Source organism: Toxorhynchites rutilus, chromosome 3 (assembly GCF_029784135.1).
Source record: "Toxorhynchites rutilus septentrionalis strain SRP chromosome 3, ASM2978413v1, whole genome shotgun sequence".
Lineage (NCBI taxonomy): Eukaryota > Metazoa > Arthropoda > Insecta > Diptera > Culicidae > Toxorhynchites > Toxorhynchites rutilus.
The window spans coordinates 132,259,032-132,281,395 of NC_073746.1; the positions used below are offsets into that span (position 1 = coordinate 132,259,032).

Genomic DNA, 22,364 nt, shown 5'->3' on the forward strand with positions numbered 1-22,364 from the left:
TAATTAGCTTCTGTACATCCTTTTTCAACGTTATTCGTTGACATATTCAATTTTGTACCATTTGAGTAACTGACTGGTATGCCTGGTATGTGAACTTCCTATCTTCCTGGCTACTAACACAATCAAAGTTCAACACAACCAAAACCCGTGAATCTTCCCACCTTCTATTCTTCATCTCGCTGACAACTAGTGTAGCTGATTCTTATTTATTTCACTGGGGCAATAAAAAAAGCGGAAGGAAAATAAGAACTGGTTGTCAGGTTTGTTATTGTGTTTGTCTGAAATAAATGTACACTTTTTATTTGTTTCTTGCAGAGTATCGAAGATAAAATGCACGATTTATTGATCAACGTTACAGATGAGCAAAGGTTATCGCAGGTATTTATTAACGTAGCTTCCAAAATACCGGTAGTAGTTGTTTTTTATGTTAGGATATTTGGGATTGTTCACCAAGAACCTAACTATTTTCCTATTAATTCTAATCTCAGGAACAACAAATCAAATTAGTATAGATTACATCCAATGGTATTCAGTCGAATAATTGTTCCGGTGTTTGCATTCCGGATTTTTTGTTAGAAGAATTCAGGACAGTAATTTAAGAAATTATTTACAATATGTCAACTTTCTTTACAGGTCGCACACAGTCTTGTAGATTTCTCCCTGGAAGCTCCGAAAACCATTGCCACAAAAAAGAAACTCTCCAAACTTTTGAACATTTCCGAAACCGGTGATGAACTGGTCTTCGGGCTGAGATCGACCGAGATTCTAGTTCGTCAATTTTGTCTGAACCAAATTACCGAAATAGAGTTCAAATCACACTTCCCTAGCCTGAGCCAATCGTTGCAAGCTGCCCTGGTGGAAGTTATCACGCTACGAAAGCCAGAAGTTGCCCAACATCTGAAAAACGAAATAAACGCAATTGATAATCTGCTGATGGAATCGTTCGACTGGGATGTCAAGTGGATCATGGGAAACAGTAGTCTGGCTTCGAGGCAAGAGCAGATCACAACGTTGGCGCTCAACTGCCGCGATAAAGATATGAGGCTGAAAACGGTGCGCTGTGAAATGGATCGAGAGAAATTGGGCGAACTCATCAGAATACTGGAGCAGTATAGTAGTGGGGAAGGCGATAAATAAAAGAGGTAATACTATTTCTATGTCTGTTATTCGCTGAACATACCGAACTGAGAATTGGATGATGATTTAATTAGGGATATAATCCGTCGAAACCATATTTCAATCGAAACCGTCCTGATTTTAAGGTCCTTTTGGGGCGTCCTGATTTTTTTTACATATTCTAGCATTTGTCCTTATTTTCATATCTCTTTTTTTCAGTTCATTTTGTTTTTCAATTAAATACTACTTTATTGACAGCTAAAACTTTGCGAACACATAAAGAGCGACAGTTGCATTTTATAGGATATCTTTCATTCAGAGTGTTTGTTTCATTGATGATGTTTTAGTGTTATGTCTCGATAATCATAGTTGACTTTTCGTGATGTCTACGGAATTGAAGTGCCATTTTACCAACGAATAGAGCTGCAAGTACCCTTGTTTTCAAAGAAGGACGTAATGATTATGAGGCTAAATGCTGCATATGTGATTCATACTTGGCGGTCAATAGCGGTATGTATTTTCGTTATTTAGAGGTTCGAAAGCAATAATGAGCATTTACAAGTAAATCTGATTAGGAAAATCATGATGCACAAATCAAATCCAACCGCTCATAAAATTTAGGTTGCACAAGTAGCTCTTGGGTTTCATAATGTGATGCATCATAACAGCTTCAAATCAATTGTACTCCGCCACTGTTGCGCATAATGGTTGATGACTCGGAAACCGTCAAAAAAATCTCCATTAATCGTACAAAGACTGAAGTCATCCTTCCCGGAGTAATTTCACCGCACGGATTGTCCGAGAAATGTGAAATAAATGAATTTTAAATTCATTTTGGTTCCTTGAAGCACAAATCACATATAACGTGCTTTCATTTATTCATTTATCAAAAAATGAACGCTTTGGTTATAACAGTACCGGTGACAGGTGTCCTGATTTTTAATTTCCACCAGATGGTATCCCTTGATTTAATCATAATTCGAAATTCTCCATTTCGACAACTGGTAGCGATGTTTGTGTTTGCAAATTACTCTCTAACATATTAGCAGCCCCGAAGGTAGTTCTAAACTGTTAAAATTTATATATTTTTTTTGTTTTATTTGATTACCTAGAACACTTAGTCTTGGCCCTTATCTAACTATTTTCCTATTAATTTCCTGATTTTCCTGTATAACTCGTTATTAGAAAATTATTAGCGTAAGATAATATTAGCGTGCAGAATTTGAATTTGAATATCCATGCGCAGCAGGCGCTGACTTTAAACCTAGAAATAAAATTTTCATTAGTAACTGTGTTCTCAACCAAAGCAGTAGTTTGTTCTTCGGCTCTATCCGAGAGGTTATGGGCCCAGCGGAAAACTGAAGAAAGTTCGAGAATAGTGAAGAAAAAATGTCGACTGGAGGTAGTAACTCAGGAGGAAGCGGAAGAGGCGAACCAGCACCGGTACCAGCAGCAGCTCAAGTTCAAAATTTGTCAACCCTACCGTCCATAGAACGCCTGACTGGTCGCGACAATTGGGCAACTTGGAAATTTGCGGTGGAAACATTTTTGGAGCTTGAGGACCTGTGGGATGCGGTGAAGCCGATAGCGAATGCTGATGGAATTTTCCCAGCCGTCGACCAACGGAAGGATAGGAAAGCGCGTGCGAAAATCATCCTTTTACTTGATCCGATCAACTACGTTCACGTGAAGGACGCAAGAACCGCAAGTGAGTGTTGGGCGAAACTGGAAGCAGCGTTTGAAGACACCGGTTTGACCCGGCGAGTAGGACTCCTGCGAAAGCTCATCACCACAACGATGGCCGCATGCGATTCTGTGGACCAGTACGTCACCCAGATCATTTCCACCGCCCACCAGCTTCGAGGCATTGGATTTGATATCTCTGAGGAATGGATCGGAACGTTGCTGTTAGCAGGTCTACCGGACGAGTACAAACCCATGATAATGGCATTGGAAAGCTCTGGGACTGCGATTACAGGGGACAGCATTAAAACGAAATTGCTACAAGAAGTGCAAACGCAAACCGACCGAACCGCATTTTTTGGGAAAAGGACACCTCAACCGAGGAAGAAGCAAAGCGCAGCCGAAAGCAGGTCAGCAGAGCAGCCCAAGGGACCCAAATGCAAGCGGTGCAAGAAGTTTGGCCACATCGCCCGAGAATGCCCAGCGAATCAACGAGGATCAGCGTTTAGTGCCGTGTTATCGACTAACAACGGTGCGGATTTTTTTTTTATTTTTTTTATTTCTGTATTATAGTGACTTTCAACACATTTGGCTGGTTCGTCACTTTTACCTTCCATTTCGGAAGAATGTCGGGAGTGAGAATTGAACTCGTGACCCTTAGCGTGAGAGGTATGGATGTTACCGCTACGCCAGATCGCCTCCATCAACGGTGCGGATGACGAAGCTTGGTATTTTGATTCAGGAGCGTCGGATCATTTCACCAACAACCGAAAACTTCTGGTGAACACGAGGGATGCACGCGGTGTAGTTATAGCAGCAGACAAAGTGACGATGAATATCGTTGCGAGTGGCCTGGTCAAGCTAGATGCGAAGTGTACTCCCGAAAGCTCACCGATAGAAGTCAACGGCGTGAAATTCATCCCCGAAATGTCCAACAACCTTCTTTCGGTAAGTCAAATCGTTCGCCGTGGACACGTGGTGCAATTTTCTCTAACCGGAGTCAAGGTGATCGACCCATCGGGCGTCGTCATAGCAACGGGTTGCCATGACATCGAGAAAGGGCTGTTTCGGTTCGAAGCGAAAAAGACTATAGCAACGTCACTGGCATGCACATCAAGCAATATCGACACGTGGCACAGGAGAATGGGTCACCTGAATGTAGGCAGCCTGAAGCAGCTGAAAGGTGGTCTAGCTTCTGGTATACAGTTCGATGAAACGACTTGTGGAAATTGTGTCGTCTGTGCGATGGGAAAACAGTCCCGTCTACCTTTTCCTAAGGAGGGACATCGTGCAGGTCAAGTGCTGGAGGTCGTCCATTCAGACATTTGCGGTCCGATGGAGGAGACATCGTTGGGCGGAAGTCGATACTACGTGTCCTTCACCGACGATAAGACGAGACGAATTTCCATCTATTTTCTGGAGACCAAGTCCGAAGCCGAGGTACTGCGAGCGTTCATCCACTACCACAGTCTCGCAGAGCGGCAAACCGGATGCAAATTGAAAATTCTTCGGACAGACAATGGTAAGGAATACACCAATAAGTCTTTCCAGAACCGGCTGAGAGTATTGGGCATCCGGCACCAGACGTCAACGGAGTATACCCCGGAGCAAAACGGTCTGGCCGAGCGAGTTAATCGCACCATCGTCGAGCGGGCTCGATGCATATTGTTTGAAGCGAAGCTACCGAAGGCATTCTGGGCCGAAGCGGTGGCAGCTGCAACGCACTTGATCAACCGTTCCCCGACCAAAGGGCACAAGCAAACACCGGAGGAGGCTTGGAGTGGCCGTAAGCCGGATTTGTCACACATCCGTGTGATTGGTGCCAAGGTGATGGCACACATTCCCAAGCAAAAACGGCGCAAATGGGATCCCAAGTCCAAGGAATCGATTCTCGTGGGTTTCGATGAAGATACCAAGGCATACCGCTTGTATGATACCGCCACCAAGAAGGTTTTCAAGAGTCGGGATGTCGTCTTCATTAGTGAACCGTCCCACGAACCATCCGATACCGTATCAGCTCCAGTGAGGAAGCCAACGCAGGTGCGTACATTCGTGTCCTTGGATTTCGAAGAAGCACAAGCAGATGTCGTCGATGTCATCGAGTCGAACCCACCTAAGGAAGAAAAAGAAGAGGAGGAGCAGTCAGATGATTATTCGGACGATTCGGAGGCATCCAACTACTACTCGCAAGCCGAAACCAGCGAAAGTGATGTTTCTGACGGTGACGTAACAATCATTGCGCTCCCCCCGCGACAAACTTCACAACCACCCGAGTCACAGGTGTTGAGGCGCAGCGGAAGGGAGCGCGCATTACCAGGCAAGTACCTTGATTATTATATTCCGAGCAAAGGCCTACCGTCCTACCAATTTTCAGGCCAGCGCAACGTTCAGCCAACGGTTGGTTCGTCGTTTGGATCGGCATCGGCTACCGAATCGGAGCAGCAACGTATGAAGAAGGGCAACTGTCTCGCTAGCCGCACCGCTAGTGACCCCCGTAGTTTCAAGGAGGCGTTACAATTCGCAGACGCCGAACTTTGGAGCTGCAATGATCGAAGAATATCAAGCGTTAGTGAGGAACAACACATGGGAGCTCGTCGATCTACCCCCCGGTGAGCGTGCAATTGGTTGCAAGTGGCTGTTTAAAACCAAGGAGGACGAAAAGGGCAACATCGTGCGGCACAAGGCCAGGATCGTGGCGCAAGGTTTCACCCAGAAGTTTGGTGTCGATTACGACGAAGTTTTCGCACCTGTGGCGAAGCAAGTCACGTTTCGCACGTTGCTAACCGTCGCTGCACGGAAGAATCTGACTGTGAAGCACGTAGATGTCAAGACGGCGTATCTTAACGGAGAGCTGGATGAAGTCATCTATATGCGCCAACCCGATGGTTTCCATACCGGAAATGAGGGTACCGTATGCCGCTTGAGGAGGAGCCTATACGGACTCAAACAGTTAGCGCGAGTATGGAACAAGAAGGTGGATTCTATCTTCAAGGCCATAGGGTTTATCCAGTCGAAGGCAGATCCATGCCTATACATCCGGAAGAAAGGAGGAGCATTCACATACATCCTAATCTACGTGGATGATATGGTCATCGTCGCGCAGTCAGAGGAAGAGTTCCGCTCCATCTTGGGATACCTAGAGCAACAGTTCGCCGTTACCAACCTGGGAGATCTTCATCATTTCTTGGGTATGGAGGTAGAACGTTGCCAGAATGGCTTCAAATTGAACCAACAGACTTACATCAAGAAGCTAGTCAAGAGGTTCAGCTTGGAAAATGCCAAACCGTCGAAGGTTCCCATCGATCCAGGCTATTTGCAGCTGAAGGAGGAGGAGCATGACCAGCTACCGAATAACCACCAATTCATTAGCCTTATTGGAGGATTGCTTTTCGTGGCACTGCACACTCGTCCGGATATTGCAGTAAGCACGACAATCCTGGCGCAGAAATCCAGTTGCCCCAACCAACAAGACTGGAATGAAGCTAAGCGAGTGCTGCGATATCTAGCAACAAGCAGTGGCACTGGGATGCAACAGCGATGGCTTGTCGCTATACGCTGACGCGGATTGGGCAGGAGACCAGCGGGACCGGAAGTCTAAATCTGGGCATTTGATCATGTTCGGAGGAGGCCTGATCCAGTGGGGTTCCAGAAAGCAGTCGTGTGTGGCCCTCAGCACAACTGAAGCCGAACTGGTTGCACTTGCAGAGGGATGCCAAGAGCTTATCTGGACGAAGCGATTGATGGATGAAATCGGCGAGTCTTCAACCAAGCCAATTCCAGTATACGAAGATAACCAGAGCTGCATCAAGGTAATCGAAAGCGACCGTTTGGAGCGAAGGACGAAACACATTGAAACGAAATTCTTTTTCGTTCGCGATCTCCATCAACAACAGCTAATCAACCTGCAGTACTGCCCTTCGGAATCGATGTTAGCTGACATGTTGACGAAGCCACTGCAACGAGTCCGTTTGGAGGATTTACGAAGCCAAATGGGAGTAATTCAAGATTAGCACGAGGAGGAGTATTAGCGTAAGATAATATTAGCGTGCAGAATTTGAATTTGAATATCCATGCGCAGCAGGCGCTGACTTTAAACCTAGAAATAAAATTTTCATTAGTAACTGTGTTCTCAACCAAAGCAGTAGTTTGTTCTTCGGCTCTATCCGAGAAAAATGAAGTCACGCAGCTTTCACCCAGCATTTACACCGTTTGCTGAGTTTGCGTTAGTCGATTACATAGAATAGGAGAAGGTTAGTAAAGACGGGTAAAGACAACTTAAGTAGACGTTGTTTTTTTTCGTGAATTTCTCAAAAAATATATAGCTATCTCATCACAAATTAATAGTCTAATCTCTTTTTATAATAAAACTAGCTGACCCGGCAAACTTCGTCCCGCCCAAAATTTATTTTTCGTTATCACATCCACGTTTTCTTACTAAGCGCACGTTCATGGGTCCAATCGCAGCACTGTTCATTGATTGATCTTCTAATCTACCCATTAATATTAGGGGGTAGATTTTAGGAGGCAATAAATGTCTCTATGGTGGTTTGACACTCCACCATAGGAACATTTATTGCCTCCTAAAACCTCCATATACCGAATTTGGTTCCTTTTGCTTGATTAGTTTTACGGTAACTTTAGACTAGGGATATATTCATGTGAAGAAATATATTCAGATTTTTAGAAAACGCATCAACCGTTTACACTAGCACAAACTTATATAATGAATATATTCATATTTTCGGTGAATTTATTCTCCTGAAGTAGAACAGCATCCAACTTTATTGATTTTTCACCAGTGAGAAATTCACCATCGTTTACATATGCCTGAATTTATTCTAATCATAGTGATTATATATACCCCGAATAAGTGTATCATATACCTCACCCGTTTACATCTATTTTCGCGAGAATAAATCCATCTATAGCTATAGATCTCCCCAAAGTAAACTCGCCATTGAAGTTATGCAGAAATGTGTGTTTCATCTGTATGGCAGCCCCCCACTTAGAGAGGAGGGAAGGGCTGTCAAACCACCTTAGAAACGTTTCTTGCCTCCTAAAACCTTCACATGACAAATTCGTCTCGATTTGCTTCATTAGTTCTTGAGTTATGCATAAATTTATGCTTCATTTGTATGGCAGCAGAAACATTTATTGCACCCTAAAACCTAAAACATGCCAAATTTAGTTTCGTTTGCTTGATTAATTCTCGAGCAATGCAGAAATTTGTGTTTCATTTGTATGACAGCCCCCCTTTAGAGAGGGGAAGAAGTGTCAATTTACCATAGAAACGTTTCGTGCCCTCTAAAACCTTCACATGCCAAATTTGACTCCGTTTGCTTGATTAGTTTTTGAATTATGCAGAAATTTGTGTTTCATTTGTATGGAATTTAGAGAGGGGGAGAAGTGTCTAACCACCATAGAAACATTTATTGCACCCTAAAACTTCCACATGCCAAATTTGGTTTCGTTTGCTTGATTAATTCTCGAGCAATGCAGAAATTTTTGTTTCATTCGCATGGCAGCCTGGGGTGGAAAAGAGTTTAAAGATTAAAGTTTATGTAATCGATAAGTTTTGGAGGTCTTCAATAGGCCTTGAAACATGCTCAAAAAAAGGCTTGATTAAAATCACCTAGGAGGTTATCAGACCGGTTTCATCGAAGGTCGGTCTACTACTGACCGGATCTTCACCTTGCGGCAGATCCACCAGAAATGCCGTGAGCACAAAGTCCCAACGCATCATCTATTCATCGTCTTCAAAGCCGCATATGATGTAACAACACGAAAAGAGCTATGGAGAATCAAGGACGAAAACGGATTCCCAGCGAAGTTGACAAGACTGATTAGGATTAGTCTACTGTAGATCCTTCAAAAGTGTCGAAAGTATCGAGTCCCTACGCAAGTAATCAACGACGAGAAATGTTGAAATTCTTACCATAAGAGGACAAAATTACATTAAGGTTTCGGTTGCTCGAGTAATACGATTTCACTAAAAATACACGTTCTTGTAAATTGTACATCTTGACACTAAAAACCATCTGATCAAACTGAACGAGTAGCCGAATATTATCGTCCCAAAGTGGGGAATGCAGTGTTACCATCGACGGAGCGAAAAACATTTTTGACGTAGAACTACGCCTTTCATTAAGGGTGCCAATTCTTTCAGGTCACGTTTTTATGAAATAAAGTTAACGTTAATAACTATTTTTGTCGCGAACGGATTTTAGCGATTAACATACTAAACGAATCGGAAATTTCCTAAGATTTGTTTAATATGCTATACATTAGAATCCCCTGGTTTGTAAATGGTTAAAATTCATGAAAACTTTCGGCGTTTCCATTTTCCCATACATTTGTTCTGTCCATTTGTGTGCTTTCCCGAACAGAGCTGTCAATAACGAGCAACTTATCGAAGACCAACGAAGGGGAAATCGTAGGATTTGAAGTTGCCGTGAACAAAGGAAAAGTAGAAGAATGAAGGGGAATATTTGCCTTGAGTATAGACAGTGGATCTCGCTGAGGCAAACTTTCATTCGGCATCGGACTGTTGAGCAATCCAGTCTACTTTGCTTTCGCTGCGCTTCGATCTAAGATTGGACCCACCAGTGGTAATCCAACTTGGATATCGTCGTTTGGTTTTTCTGTTCGTTTTTGGCGTTATTCGTATCGTGTGTTTTTCTTCCCGCGTCATAAATTGGACGTTTCGCCTAGTGTTTGCAGGCTCTAGCCCTGCAAAAAACGAACGCATTGCCAGAGGCAATGAAATTTCGAGGCAAGCGTCATCTAATGATGCACGCGATGTTGGTGTGGTGAAAAGCGCTCGCACTGCACCGAGCCTTCGCGAGCGTGACACCGCATCGAACAACAGCAAAATAGGCGATTTCGGCGCGTCGGAAAATGTAAACGGTTTCTTTGGTGCCTTTGAGAATGCATCAATGCATTAAACTGACGTTATGGCGAAGCAGGCTTTAAGGTTATGCTCCAAAAAATATTTGGGAAATACCAAGCATCTTGAATGTCTCACTGGAATGTTATAAGTTATTTAGGTTCGCGTGCCAGTCGCAAAACTGCTTTCAACTAGGATTGCATTTGCGCTAATATTGATCATAATGAAGCGTTGCTACTGTTTCCGAGGTTGTTGATACTAACAAAAAGAGTTTATTTCGCTTGTTTAGTCAACAAGAAAGTAAATATCGTTCTGGAGTTTTGTATGTGATGTGGTTTCGCTTACCAGTAGCAAAAATTGCTCCACTAAGGGTGACAGCTGCGCTTCTCTCGAGTGTGAGAAAGTAATGCAACTTTTTTTGAGGCCAGTAATATTAACAAAAGCGTTTCTTTTGAGAATAGCGCAAAATGATGAGAAGTATTTGTATTCCTAGTAGCTTCAAGCCACCAATGCATGGTTCTGTATGCATGCTATGGCGAACGCTTGTTTGGCGCTTGGTTTACGTTGTACGAACGAAGTGCGATTGCTTTGAGGCAATACTAAATAACATGTAGCATGATATTTGATACTTGCAAGTACTGTCATTGTTGTTTCCATTCGGTGCCAAAGATATATTGATGTATATTATCGGCTGTAGCCGAGTCTATGTCAATTGCGAAAAAGGCCACCGGAATAGCGTTCGAGGTAAATTTTGTATTGTTTTGCGAAGGCAAGAATGAATCATCAATCAATTATCGTCAACTGATTCTATAATGAGAAACCATTTCAAAGATTATTCTACTAAGCAGTTGTTTCGAAAATTTCCCAGCACTATAGAATAATATCCGAAGGTTAAAAAAAAGAGACTTATATAAAATAACAGCGTAGTTCTACGTCAACAATGCGGTCGTATCTTGGACACAACCTCCTATAATTTTTTTTATGAGTAGCTATTCGATTTTTTTGCATGAGAGTTGAATCTGAAAGACCGTGCAATAGATTACGATTTCGTTAAAAGTAAATTAAATGAATAAGTCTGACCGGCCGTTATTCTTTTACGTATGGCATGATGCTTTGTCATTTCATTCATTTATCGTAGGCTTCCAAAACACATGAACGGAAGAATTGTCAAACAATAATTGTATTTTACATTTCCCTCTGAAGTTACTTCTCGAAAATCTCTTTGGTTGATTTGATGAACTTCAAGCACTTTGTTTCGATTTTGACACGCACGTTGAATATGCGTTCAACGCAAACGGTTATCAACATTTTGCCTCATCTTCAAACGGTATGCATAGAAGTTCAGTAAGCTGAAGATATGAAGACATATCTTCCAATACCGTCTTGAATAACCAAGCTTCTTCTTATCCTTTTTTTTCTTTGTTCGCGGAGACTTTAAATCGTACGATTCATTCGTCTCCGATAACCGAGCCAAAGCGTTGTGTTCGTACCCGCTTTTGTAGTCCGTGTTAGGAAAACACTCATCGCCGTCGCCATCGCCTAATTTTCTGTACTTGCATATATTTGTAATGTTGATTTTCTCTGGGTCTTTGGCTTGGAAGTCCGTGTTAGGGAAACACATTCCAGCTTGAGCTTGAGCTCGAGTAGACTGTACAATGCGTAGTGGCTCTCCGTGATTGATCTGAGCCAGCGAAATAGCACAAAGAACACTCTGAATGGCACTTAGGAGTAGAAATCAATCTCATTGTGCAATGCCACGTCCTTTTACAGTCACCAGGGAAAGGGAAGGAATGTTAGTATGATATTCGCGGCCATAAGTGTCGCCTCTATTGTGTGGTTTCCTTTGCGTTCATCATGGAAGGGATAGTTGTTAGTGGGGGAGAGGTAAGAATAAGGATTCACTGTGGTGAGTGATGGGATTATGTAAACACGAACTCGAAAATTCGACGAAACGAAAACAAACCTCATGTGTCACAACTGAGACAGAGATTATCTCAAGGTAATCCTGTTGAATTGATTGGACCGGCTATATATTCTATTATTTATTACGAGTACTTTTTGTCGAGATTCTCAAACAACTCCAGTCGCAACGGTGGATAGTTATCTTTGGGAAACCGAGAAAACTTCTCCAAAACCAATTGTTCCGGCGGTATATTCCGTTATTCGTCGAGCGTACACTTTATAGAACTGAAGTGTCTGGACTTTCAATCGTGACGGCGGAAGGTTACCTGTGGGAAACCCGAGAAGGTGACCTGAAGAACTCCTCTAAAATTAATAGGGTCGGCGATGTATTCTGTTAATCATCGAGCGTGCTGTTAATCGAATTACAATCGCGATGGCGAAGTGTTATTCCTCCTTATTTCTCCTTATTTCCTTATGCATATACGCATTCATTCGTCTCTGAATCACAGTCTCGAGCGAGCTAGCAAGCACAACGAGCGGACATCATTCCTAACACGTAGCTTACGAAAAAAATTGATAACTAAAAAATTATTTCAAAAATTTCGATCGATGCATTCTAAAATAACACCCGAAGTGATAAACAAGTGGATTGTATAGTATAATTTCGTAGTCCTACGACGAAAACTCGATCGTTTCCTAAACACAACCCCTTACAATTTCTCCAACGTGTTTAGTGTATAGATTTTCATTTTACCCCTGATTCACAATTTTTCTCCAATTAACTTGGTTCGTGGCTATCTCTCTCCTATTCCGCGGGCACTCCGTGCTCTACTTGGTCTAACCACCTTGCTCGTTGTGCTCCTCGTCGTCTCGTACCAGCCGATTTCCCGATGAACACCATTTTTGCAGGATAGTTGTCCGACATTCTTGCAACATATCCTGCCCAGCGTATCCTTCCAGCTTTTATCACTTTCTGGATACTGGGTTCGCCGGTGAGTCGCTTGAGCTCGTGGTTCATCCTTCGCCTCCATACGCCGTCTTCCTGTACACCGCCGAAGATGGTTTTTAACACCCGCCGTTCAAAGACTCCGTATGCTCGCAAGTCCTCTTCGAGTATTGTCCATGTCTCGTGCCCGTAGAGGACAACCGGTCTTATGAACGTTTTGTACAGGCATTTCGCACGACTGCTAAGTCTGTTTGACCTTAAGTGTTTGTGGAGACCATGGTAGGTACGACTCCCATTGATGATGTGTCTCCGGATCTCGCGGCTGGTATTATTGTCAGACGTTACCATTGAGCCAAGGTAGACAAATTGGCCCACTACCTCGAACTCATCGCCGTCGATCATTACACTACTACTTAATCGAGTCCTGATGTGCTCGGATCCGAAAGCCAGCATGTATTTGGTTTTAGACGCATTGATTTTCAGTCCAAAGCTTCGTGCTTAAGTCTGGTGTAAGCAAATGAATTGACTGGATCTATTGAGAATCGTACCACGCAAGTTAAACGCCGCTCGTCTCATAACACCCGCTAGCGCGATGTTGAACAATAGGCAAGAGAGAACCTAGCTCGTTAGTGTTGCCGCAGCTTTGGTAGACGGTATGACCATCGCGAAATGTTCGTACTGTAGATCCTCTCCAACACACTTCCTGCAGCGCTACGATGTCAAACTAGCGGTTTTTCAACTGTTTCGAAAGCACACGAGTACTTCCGATGAAATTGAGAGATCGACAACTCCACGTTCCGAGTTTCCAATCGTTAGTCCGTTTTCGTCGCCTGGGTCTGATTAGTTCGGTTCAATCGTTCGTTGCTTGGTGTTTTAGTGGTGCGGCTTGCAAGGCCTGCGACCAACCCCACTATCTCGCAGGAGGACCATCGTGATACTGCTGCTTTACTTCCCGAGTACCACCAGGACTGGGCAAAAACGCTTATAGCGGCGTCAATTCGCTTAGAGGAGCTGTGCCCAATGCTCATCCCACCACACCCCAGACAGTTCCCCTTTACCAGTGCAAGCCAGAAAAACGATCTATGACGATAGAATTTCTGACCCGAACGGGAATCGAACCCGAAGCCCCCATCTTGGCAAGCGCAACGCTTACTACTAGCCCATGGAGACCATTAATATATTCGTGTTAGACGTAGTCCTACGGCAAAAGATTCGTAGAGCATCATACTTACCAAGGACTCTGAGCAACCGCTTCTAATGACAGCCAACTTTTCGCGCATGATTGTAACATCTTCCCACCACAATAGATCAAACTAATAGTCGTAGTGGTTCAAGACTACAGCTTAGATTGCAATAAATGTAGTGACACATCTGTTCAGTTCTATCTGGAATGCTATTGAGTAACTGATGTGAAAATTCATCAACTTTTACGAAAGTTGAAACCATCCAGAAGATATATACCCTCATTCTTGTTTTCGATCGAATCGGCTACGTTCGGAAGTTTTATCCATTCGTATTCCAATTTTCGTTCGAAGCACGAGACATCGTTCGTTCGAACGAATCGTACAATCCCAGTTGAGGTTCGAATGCGTTTAAGTGCGAAAATATAATTTTTGACATTGTTTTGACAATTCGATTATCTAAAATAACTCACATCCTTGCACTGCTCTGTTTTTAATTGTTCTGAAAAGTTAAAGTGCATCTGATTTCATTAACATATTTACGTTCGAGAAAAATATCGTTCGAACGGATTCGAACGAAAACCAGAATTCGAAAATGTTTGAATCGCGTCGTTCGAACGAAAGTCCGATAGGACCGTGAACAAGAATTAATGTTATATTGTTGCGACAAATTTGCAGAAATCTGGACGAACCATGAAACGTCTGGACTAGACAAAGTATAGTCTGGATGTCTGGATCATCATAAGATTCGAGATAAATCTGGAAAGTTGGCAACGCTGTTTCGCTGTATCCACATCCACAGCTTCGCTTCGCGCAAAGAGACATGATAGAAGCATATATTTTTTATGAAGTTTATATTTTTTATTTGTCTCGACGCGACAAATTGATGAATGTTTCTAGAAAATCTAGTAAAACAATTTCTTTTCTTTCAACTCATTTTTTTATTTCCTTCAAAATCACATCGCTACTAATGAAAAAGGTTCATTCGTCGGAGTATTTAAGGCCCGCACCGAAGAGGCGCTGGCATCCCGTTTCAGACGGTCGGATCGTAAACACTACCGTAAAAGAGGGGAAGCTTTGTGGTTTCGTCCCGAATGATAATCATGAAGGGTCCGTTTGCGCGGAAGGTCACCGCTGGCGTGATTCTATCGAGTAGCGTAGCAGTGACTGCACCGCCTTCTGTTCCCTTCTCGTTGATGGTTACATCTACCTTGTGAACAACCTCGTTGACAAAAAGTGGTTTTGCTTTAGCCACCGTTTCACGACGCTTTCGGTTTCCGAATGTATTCGCACAACAAACGCAAGCGTCGCCACCGTAGCGGCAGAGACGATTCTGTTCGCATTTCTGACGATTTTCGACTTCCTTCTCGATGATTGTGCTGCAATTGGGGAAGGCCGCATGTACGTCTTTAATTGCATTTTGCTTAGTGTCTTCCAATTGATCGAAAATATCTTGCTCGTCTTCAGATGACCCGAATCTGTGGTAACCGGATAAAACACGATACAGATCGCTTCTCTCCTGATCGAAGATACTGTATGCACCAAGCTGCTCAAGCACACTCTTCAAGCTGAAGGAATTCGACAGATGCATCTTTGGGAATTGAACTGATGCGGATTGCACATTCATGTTGCTGATGATGTCATTAAGTACGGTGGCGCTCATCATGCGCTGTAAGGATGCAAGCTTGAACCTGTCCGAATTATTGGGCAGAAATACGTACATGGTGTTGTTCTTCTTATACGGAATACCCAAAACCCTGACGTCCGCTTCCTTCCAGAAGTAGTATGGGAAGCATCCACCATGGGCCATCATCGGGACGTTCTTGCTTGGTTTATTTGGTCCATCGGGGAAGAATGGCTTCGGCTTAGTGGCATCTCTTAGGAATGGTTCCTCCCATTCGGCTTTGAAGTACAGCGTGTTGGCGATGACCAGCAGTGTTTCCACGTTCAGATTGGACACAATTTGTGGAATTTTACCTCGTGTTAGCATTCGTACCCACTCGTTGATGATGGACACCGCCTTATCGGGAGCGTTGAAAAAATCGAGATACTTCAGCTCGCTCTGGTAAAGCTGTTGCGCTAAGCCTCTATACTTGTCATCGAACTCCTGACCCTGCTGGGCAAATATTCCGTTGCCAATATCCACCTCTACGGACAAGCTGTATGAGAGGAAATGAAATCATGATGAAATGACTTTTTTATCAGAACAATATTGGAGTAGTGAGCTTAAATTTTATGTGATATGGGCTGCAATGGATATGAAAAAAATCGAGGGAAATTATGTTAGCGAAAAAAAAGAACCCAAAAGGGTTTGGTACATGAAATTTGTAAAATCTAGAAAAAAAATCTATGCCAAGTGACACACGCATAAAACGCAGAGATCTGGTGTCATCTCGAAAAAACCTTCTGGGACATTGCCTGAGTGGCAAAGAATTTATGAAAAAATTATCATCAAATTTAGAGAACCGACCATATACATTTTGTTTATTGGCTCTAGAAATGACCTGTGCAAAATTTCGGCTCAATCGGACATGATTTAGGGGTGCCTCAAAACACTCAAATTTTTTATTTGTGGAAGGGAAAAGAGTTGTAAGAATTGTTTTTTTCAAGCAAATCAACTTGGAAAATAAATCTGATGATGTTGATCAGTTGTTTTGTTCAGTATTTGTAACAATTTTATTAAACAACGTGTGTTTTATGGAGAAACTGAACTCGGCGATGAAAAAATGAAATGAATGTTTTCACGCAACTTGCAATTGCAAATCGATTTTTCTCCATGAAAATCACATGTAATCAATACGAGTAAACAAATAAATAAATTTTATGCAATCCGAGTAATGACGAAGACATTGGGCCTGATTCTTGAATACACTTCACGGCGGAAACGAAATAAACGGCACGCCATTGAACTACGTTCTACGAGTTAGTGAAGTGTCGAAGATAATAATGAGTTATCAGGCAGAATGAGTACTTTTCAAATAAAAATCATTAATGAAAATTAACTTCTTCGTATTAAACTGGTGTTCAATATGAATGGAAAACTTTGTTTTCTTCAAGTAGTATAATAATCTCATACAAATATTTCATCTGAAGATAATTTGATATTGATAAGTTTAGTGGGAAACTATTCTCGTATCCAGATGTCGAAACCGTACCGTTGTCATCGCGGATACGTTTCATTCCGTTTCCACCGTGAAGTGTATTCGAAGTGTATTCGAGAATCAGGCCCATTGTTTATGATGATGGTATCACCGAAACAGCAGAAAAACTAAATACATATTTTACGTCAAGAGTACAAAAAATTCACAGAAGCATTGTTTTCCATCGAAACAACTAATTTTTACTTTCCCTAGCCTGTCATCCCAGTTGAAATGTTTCAAAACCATTAACATGAAAGCACTAAGAAGGTTGGTGATGGATTTGAGCAGGAGTTGAAGATGTCAGCAAAAGAGTATTGGCTAGGGAGGCAATGGATGTATGGGAAAAAAATCATCATCGAATTTGAAAAACCGACCATGTACATTTTGTTTATTGGCCCAAAAAAATTTTCGATGCCAAATGACTTTAACATGCATGAAACGTCGATCTGATGTCATCTCGAAAAACAATTTTTGGTCGAAAATCGACCTTTTGGGACTTAGCCTGAGAGACAATAAAGGTATGGAAAAAAATTTATCGAACTTAAAGTACCAACCATGTACATTTTGTTTATTGGCCCAAAAAATGACCTGTGCTGAATTTCAGCTCAATCGCACATGATTTAGGGGTGCCTCAAAGCACTCAAGGTTTTGATTTTTTGTCCACTCAGGCTAAGTCCCAAAAAGTCGAAATTTTCGAAAAAATTTCGGCCAAAAATTTGTTGACGTAGAACTAAGTCTTTTATTTCTATACTGGGGTGTACATTCAAAGTTTACATTCAAGATATTACGAAAGGGTTTATTTTAATGTTTTCTATTCATATAATGTGACCAAATACATTTTGTTTTGTGAAGAAGGCGACCAAGAGAGTACCAGCATCGAAAATTGGTTCCGCTTGGGGCATCGGAGCAGCCGCCACACACACGCGCGCAGCTCTTTTCGTTTGGTGCTTATCGATCACTGGTGTGCATCGAGCACTGGTGTGCATCGAGCATCGAGAAGAATCACAAAAGATGTTATCGTCGCTGAAAAATAATCCGGCAGTTCCCTTTGGAATTGAAAACTACATTCAAGCGAAAGAGTTTATTTTAATGTTTTCTATTCAAATAATAATGAGACCAAATACATTTTGTTTTGTGGTTTTTCAATCAAGTGCAATTAACAGGAAAGCTTCTGAAGATTATTCTTCCCCATCAGTAGTATATTTTCGAATCCAATATTGAATGCATAATAAGAAAAACGGAAAATGTTTCGCATCGCGAAAATCATATAATTTTCCAGCGATTATTTGCTTTCTATTCATATAATGCTGCGATCAAATACATTTCGTTTTGTGATATTTCAATCAAGTTCAATTAACTGGGAAGTCTCTGAAGATTATTATTTCCCATCAGTTGAATATTTTCGTATCCAATATTGGATGCATAAAACCTTGTGCCTCCAACGTAACGCACTCGTATCGAAGTCCTCCAAATATCCATTCATCGATAGTCCTACGTCAACCTTGCGGTTATACCACAGGTATAACCAGCTTCCTGTTTTTTCGAGATGACACCAGCTCTCGACATTTCATGCATTTTTTGGGTCACTTGGCATCGAAAAAAATTCGATTTTCCAAATTTTCTTTACTCCCACCTTGGAAGATTGTCGAGGATCAAAAAATCGAAACTTTGAGCGCTTTGAGACACCCCTAAATCATGTCCGATCGAGCTGAAACTCTACACAGATAATTTTTTGGGCCAATAAACAAAATGTACATGATCGGTTTTTGAAATTTGACATGACCATTTTCGCTGCCACCCTAGTGTTGGTACACCCAGGCTTTTTTTTACGCGGGAGATACGTACCTCGTAAAAAAACCGCGTTAATTGGAAAATCCGCGTAAAAAACCGCGTTAATTGAAAAATCCGCGTTAAGTAGAAAATCCGCGTAAAATCACCCTAGTGTTGGTACACCCAGGCTTTTTTTTACGCGGGAGATACGTACCTCGTAAAAAAACCACGTTAATTGGAAAATCCGCGTAAAAAAACCGCATTAATTGGAAAATCCGCGTAAAAAAACCGCGTTAATTGGAAAATCCGCGTTAAGTGGAAAATCCGCGTAAAAAAACCTTGTAAAAAAACCTTGTAAAAAATGTACTTTTTAATGGAGATGGCTCTACATTAAAAAGTACGCTACGGAAGACGATTCTGATGCTTTCATTTGAAAGATGAAAAAATTTAGTACAGGATATAGTAGTGGAACAACTAAATTAGTGGATTTTAATAACATTTTGGAAGTGAAAAACTTAAAAGTTAATAATTTTCAATGTGTTATTATTAATTTTATCCTAAAAAATTATATCAAACTAGATTGTTTCTATTAATTAAATTGAAGTTCTTTAATTGTTCTACAATTTGTTCTTTGACGCCCAACTTCTATCTTTCTTAATTTGGCTGCAATATCGATATAAACAGTTCCTGGTGAAAATTCAAGCAAAATGTTCAAAAATCACGATTTTTACCCCACTGTACATGTAATAGAAAATTAAACTTCACCTTAACGCTGAAAGGTTAGACTTATTCTTGAAATAAGCCATATTTGAAATATAAAAAAAAATTCCAAACTGTATATAACAGAGTCCAAAATTGTATATAACCGAATCACATATAATCGAGTCTGTCACATTCTTTGTGTGGACACCGACTGGACAACATCGTTGCTGGACGAGCTGGACGGCGAGGGATCGAGTGCCTCTCTCAAGGCAAGAGGGCGGAGGTGGTAGCGCTGGAGTAGAGTAATAGAGTAGAGCAGAGTTTTCAAAGGGCCTTTCTCAAGGCTAGAGACGAATGAACTGCAAAGGTTTAAAGTCTCTATAATACAAGACCTTCCTTCCTTCGAGTCTGTATATAATCGAGTCCGACCTGTATATGATTGTCTTCGCTTGATCTAGATTATTTTGTAGTTATATTTCAACTTTATACTCTCGTTTATTTGTATTCCTCCCGATTGCTCCCCGTGAAAAAACGTAATTTTTCGTAGCCAGTATACCTTTCATCATTATGTTTCTCAGCCTGTTTCTATTATTCGTCTTGATGTTATATTTAAAAAAAAGTTATTTTTTTCAGTTTCCGCAGTGAGGGATGGATAATATTTATACATTGTAAATTTATTTACAGAAAATGGATAAAACTGAAGCATACATATAAAAAACTGGATAAAACTGGATAATATTTGAAAAAAAACAGGAAGATTTTAGGATTTAACTGTTTGACTGGATCGAGAGTAAAAAACTGGAAGAATCCAGTTTAAACTGGAACATTGGCAGCGCTGGTTGCAGCTATGTTCATTCTTACCGTACAGGAGATAAATCACACTGAAAAAGTTGATCATTTATATTTCGTGATCAGGTCACAGTGAAATGGATTGTGATTCTATGCATTCGGCAATCAGTACCGAATTCAAGCGCGCCTCATGGCCTGAGAACTTGTATGGCTCGTAGCGCAAGGAGGGATAACGATGAGCCTTATTTAGTTCATGATTTGAATCAGCAGCAGATCAAAGAATTCGAAACCTTCTGTAAACAGCTACGCGCAAAACGAGGAGATGTGGTTTCGTGGCTTAAGATGGTATAGACGCGTTTCTTGAAATTTGAGACGTATAAAATGGCACTCAAAATATTGTGTGGAAAAGATTTACGTTCCATTGATTTCAATAAGCGGAACAAAAGAGAATTGCAGAAGCCACTAGGGAAGCTTTACCGCTTACCAATCCCTATCTCGACAGCAAAATACATCAACCTCAAGTCTCTCTTCACCTTGAAACCATCAGTTCTTAAGGATTGCTATAAACCTTTTTCTTTTAATCTGTCACACAGCAATAAGGTCAATGCCGATGATGGCCAGGAATAAGCATAGTTTCAGTGACCGGTACTGTGAAAAAATACCATATCCAAGCTTTCTTGGACATCAGTCCATGTTCTTGAAACAAGATCAAATATTCAAAGCCATTTTTCTCAAAACTTTGATTTTCGAGTTACCTAGTTGTAGCATTAAGGGAACGAACTATTGGATCATATAATTAAAAGCGGGATTCTGGTTGATGAACAGGTAACACCATTCGTGTGAAACGGTTATGAATTTGTTACTACTGAAATGAAAGCAAGCTATCGAGAAAAAGGAAGTTGTTCTGGCCGTATTTATTGATTTAAAAAGAGCCTTCGAAACAATTGATTGTGATTTTGTAGCAGGATCTGCATTAAATTGGTTTGAGAGTGACTTCTACAGGTGTTAAACTATACCAACGTGAACTTGTTTGCGGACGACACTTTAATATTCGTAGTGGCAGATACATTGGAAGATTGTTACATAAAAATGAATCATGAACTGCCATATCTAGATAACTGGTTGAAGTGGAAGAAACTTAAATTAAACATTAATAAAATAAAGTACATGGTTGTATCGACACGTGTTATTGAAAGTAACAATCTTAATAAAACTATTGAAGGACAGTCAGTGGAGAGGGCGTCATCAATAGAATATCTTGTTGTTATTTTAGATAAAACGCTGCACTTTTAACGAACATATAAACTACCCAATATCATTTTACACAATCGAAAGTAAAATGACGGTCTACAAAGCATTGATTGCTTCGCATTTTGATTACTGTTCATCCGTATTATTCCTTGCAAACAAGAGACAATTGCAACGGATGCAAACGCTACAAAGCAAAGCCATGCGCTTGATATTAAAATGTGATCAACGAACCCCACGGAGATTTATGTTAGAATGCCTACAATGGATATCAGTTGGTCAGCGAATAAAATATTGCACGCTTACGTTTATATTCAAAATGACAAACGGTATGACACCGAATTATTTACAGAATACTATAACTTATGGAAGAGATATACACCAATACAACACTAGGCAAGCAAGTGACTTCAGAACCATGAACTTCCGGATGTCTTGCACCCAAAACTTATGTGTTTATAAAAGGTATCGATTGTATGATACACTGCCCCGTGAAGCAAAAATAACTACAAACCTCAGAATATTACGAAATATTTGCAAGGAGTTTTCAAAGAATGATTTGTAATTGTGACATGTTCGATAGTCAGTGTTATTGTGTAGATTAACGAAGTAATTACGGATGGTTTCTTACTTTTGTATTTGTACGTGCATGTGTTTGTGTTTCATTTTTGTCTGACTATAATAATGATGGTATTAGTTTACTTTTAGTTTTTTAGTTGTTAGTCAATTTAAAAAAATATTGTGAAGTCTACAACTGTTGGAGCATCGCGCGCGTTAGCAGGCATAGAAATTGAGATTGAACATATGGCACAGAATAGTAATGATTAGAACGAGATTTTCCTGGGTTGTTGCAGATCCGAACGCGAGTTCCAGTAAACATATTTGTACCACGATTATGAAGGGCCTGAAGTATTGGCTAGAATTAGGCTTGGGTTTGCTCAGTTGTTTGGTCTCGAGAACGATCGTTTTAACAGACCGTTATCGGTAATCTAGTAAAGCGT

The 22,364-nt window shown here is 41.2% G+C and overlaps 2 protein-coding genes across 2 annotated transcripts in view; one reads left to right on the forward strand and one right to left on the reverse strand.

The window, feature by feature from the left end:
• Positions 1 to 190: 190 nt before the first annotated feature.
• LOC129778787 (uncharacterized) overlaps positions 191 to 22,364 on the forward strand; it is a 29,819-nt gene continuing 7,645 nt past the window's right edge. Inside the window, exons 1-3 of the mRNA XM_055785897.1 lie at positions 191 to 260; positions 316 to 378; positions 634 to 1,142. Of these exons, the coding sequence (XP_055641872.1) occupies positions 331 to 378; positions 634 to 1,137 (552 nt within the window). The 5' untranslated portion in view covers positions 191 to 260; positions 316 to 330 and the 3' untranslated portion in view covers positions 1,138 to 1,142. The remainder of the gene's footprint in view (positions 261 to 315; positions 379 to 633; positions 1,143 to 22,364) is intronic.
• The window catches only part of LOC129778783 (serine protease inhibitor 28Dc-like), a 90,564-nt gene continuing 82,837 nt past the window's right edge, over positions 14,638 to 22,364 (reverse strand). Inside the window, exon 4 of the mRNA XM_055785891.1 lies at positions 14,638 to 15,873. Within this exon, the coding sequence (XP_055641866.1) occupies positions 14,748 to 15,873 (1,126 nt within the window). The 3' untranslated portion in view covers positions 14,638 to 14,747. The remainder of the gene's footprint in view (positions 15,874 to 22,364) is intronic.